This window comes from Aphanomyces astaci, assembly GCF_000520075.1.
Source record: "Aphanomyces astaci strain APO3 unplaced genomic scaffold supercont1.10, whole genome shotgun sequence".
NCBI classification, from domain to species: domain Eukaryota; phylum Oomycota; class Saprolegniomycetes; order Saprolegniales; family Verrucalvaceae; genus Aphanomyces; species Aphanomyces astaci.
Window position 1 is genome coordinate 1,057,298 of NW_009798273.1, and position 1,576 is coordinate 1,058,873.

The 1,576-nt window shown below is 47.1% G+C and overlaps 1 protein-coding gene across 1 annotated transcript; it reads left to right on the forward strand.

The window, feature by feature from the left end:
* Positions 1 to 632: 632 nt before the first annotated feature.
* On the forward strand, positions 633 to 863 carry H257_05535 (hypothetical protein; the record flags this gene model as incomplete). The annotated part of the gene is made up of 1 exon (XM_009830444.1): positions 633 to 863. The coding sequence occupies one exon, from the start codon at positions 633 to 635 to the stop codon at positions 861 to 863; it is 231 nt and encodes a 76-aa protein (XP_009828746.1).
* Positions 864 to 1,576: the final 713 nt, after the last annotated feature.

A 1,576-nucleotide genomic window follows, 5' to 3' on the forward strand; every position in this document is an offset into this window, starting at 1 on the left:
ACGTATTACGAGCAAACAAAGACCATTTTCCTCACGAGTTATGGCGAACCGAAAATGTTGCCTCCTTGCTCAGCAAACATAATGACCCGCTGAGGTTTCAAAATCAATTTTTATCCCTCGTGCTCAATACACTTCGTTTTCTAAACGCCGTTGCCCAACCAACCATGCCAACACCTATCTCTGCGCCTGCTAGTGTTCCCCAACGTGACCACCGGAAGCTCTCCACGCCGAGCGCGGTACCATCTACGAAACGCTCCTAGCTCACAGCGTAGACGAGACCCTCCCACATGGATTCGTCACACGAACAGCACGAACATTTGACTGCACGTGGAAAACGACATCGAGCGTTAGGACCCTAGGTCACCTATCTCTCCACGATGGAAGTCTCAAGGCCGATGTCACGGCAAAATACAACGTTAAAACCTCTCAAATATAATAATTGGACACACAACAATCATTTCCTGCATATTTAATTTTAAGTGGTGTTTGAAATTTGGAAATTCGAATCGCAAAATGCTTCGTACTGACGACGAGATCGAGCTAGCCATCAAGGCCGTCCCGATGCACGCCCGCCAAACCATGCGTACATTGGCGGCTCAATCAGGCATCCGACGACGATAATTTTCCGTCACATGCAACGCGCAAAGACGTTGAAGAGCAAGACGAACCACTCGAAGCCGTACCTGACAGACATGAACACTGTGCAACGGATGCGTCATGCCGCATTGTTCCTCAGGCCGTCGCCAAATCGGACCGTTTTTGACAACATGCACTCTCAAGTGCATGTTGACGAGAAATGGTTCTTTTTGACGACGGTCAAAAAGCGGTACTACGCCTACGACGACGAAGAGCTAGCCAGTTGAAATCCAAGCGCTTCATCACGAAAGTGATTTTTCTCACGGTGGTGGCGCGACCAAGATACGACCACAACAAGAAATGCGTCTTTGACGGGACGCTTGGCGTGTGGCCCATCGTGGAAACTGCCTGGCGAAAAGGAATAGCCGGAACCGGCCAAAGGGTATGCAGTTATCGTGCCCCAAACGGTAACTGCGTATGTCTACCGCAAGATGATTCTTGAGAATGTTGTTCCAGCTGTCAAGTTATTTTTTAAAAGATGCTAAAGCATGACCAGAGTAAAGTAATATATTTGCAGCAAGATAATGCGAATCCACATAATGGTGTGACAACGCAATTGCTGCTTAACACTGGTCTTTGCAGCATTGAGGCTGAAAATCAGCCCCCGAATAGTCCCGACCTAAACGTCTTAGATTTGGGGTACTTTAACTCGATACAGAGTCTGCAAAGCCAAAAATGTACTCGAACCATCGAGGAACGTATTAGCGCGGTACAAAGTTCATTTGATAAGCTTCCACTGGACACACTGTCGAAAACCTTGATTACTTTTGCGAAAGGTAATGGAATCGGCACTAGATGCATTGGGTAAAAACGATTCCAAGCTTCGTTGTATGAGGAAAGATGCTACTACTCCCTCTGTTCCAAAATAAGTGCGCGAGTTTGAGGAGGGGGACATGACACGTCATTATATTCAGAAGTTTGCTTGACGTCATGATTGAAG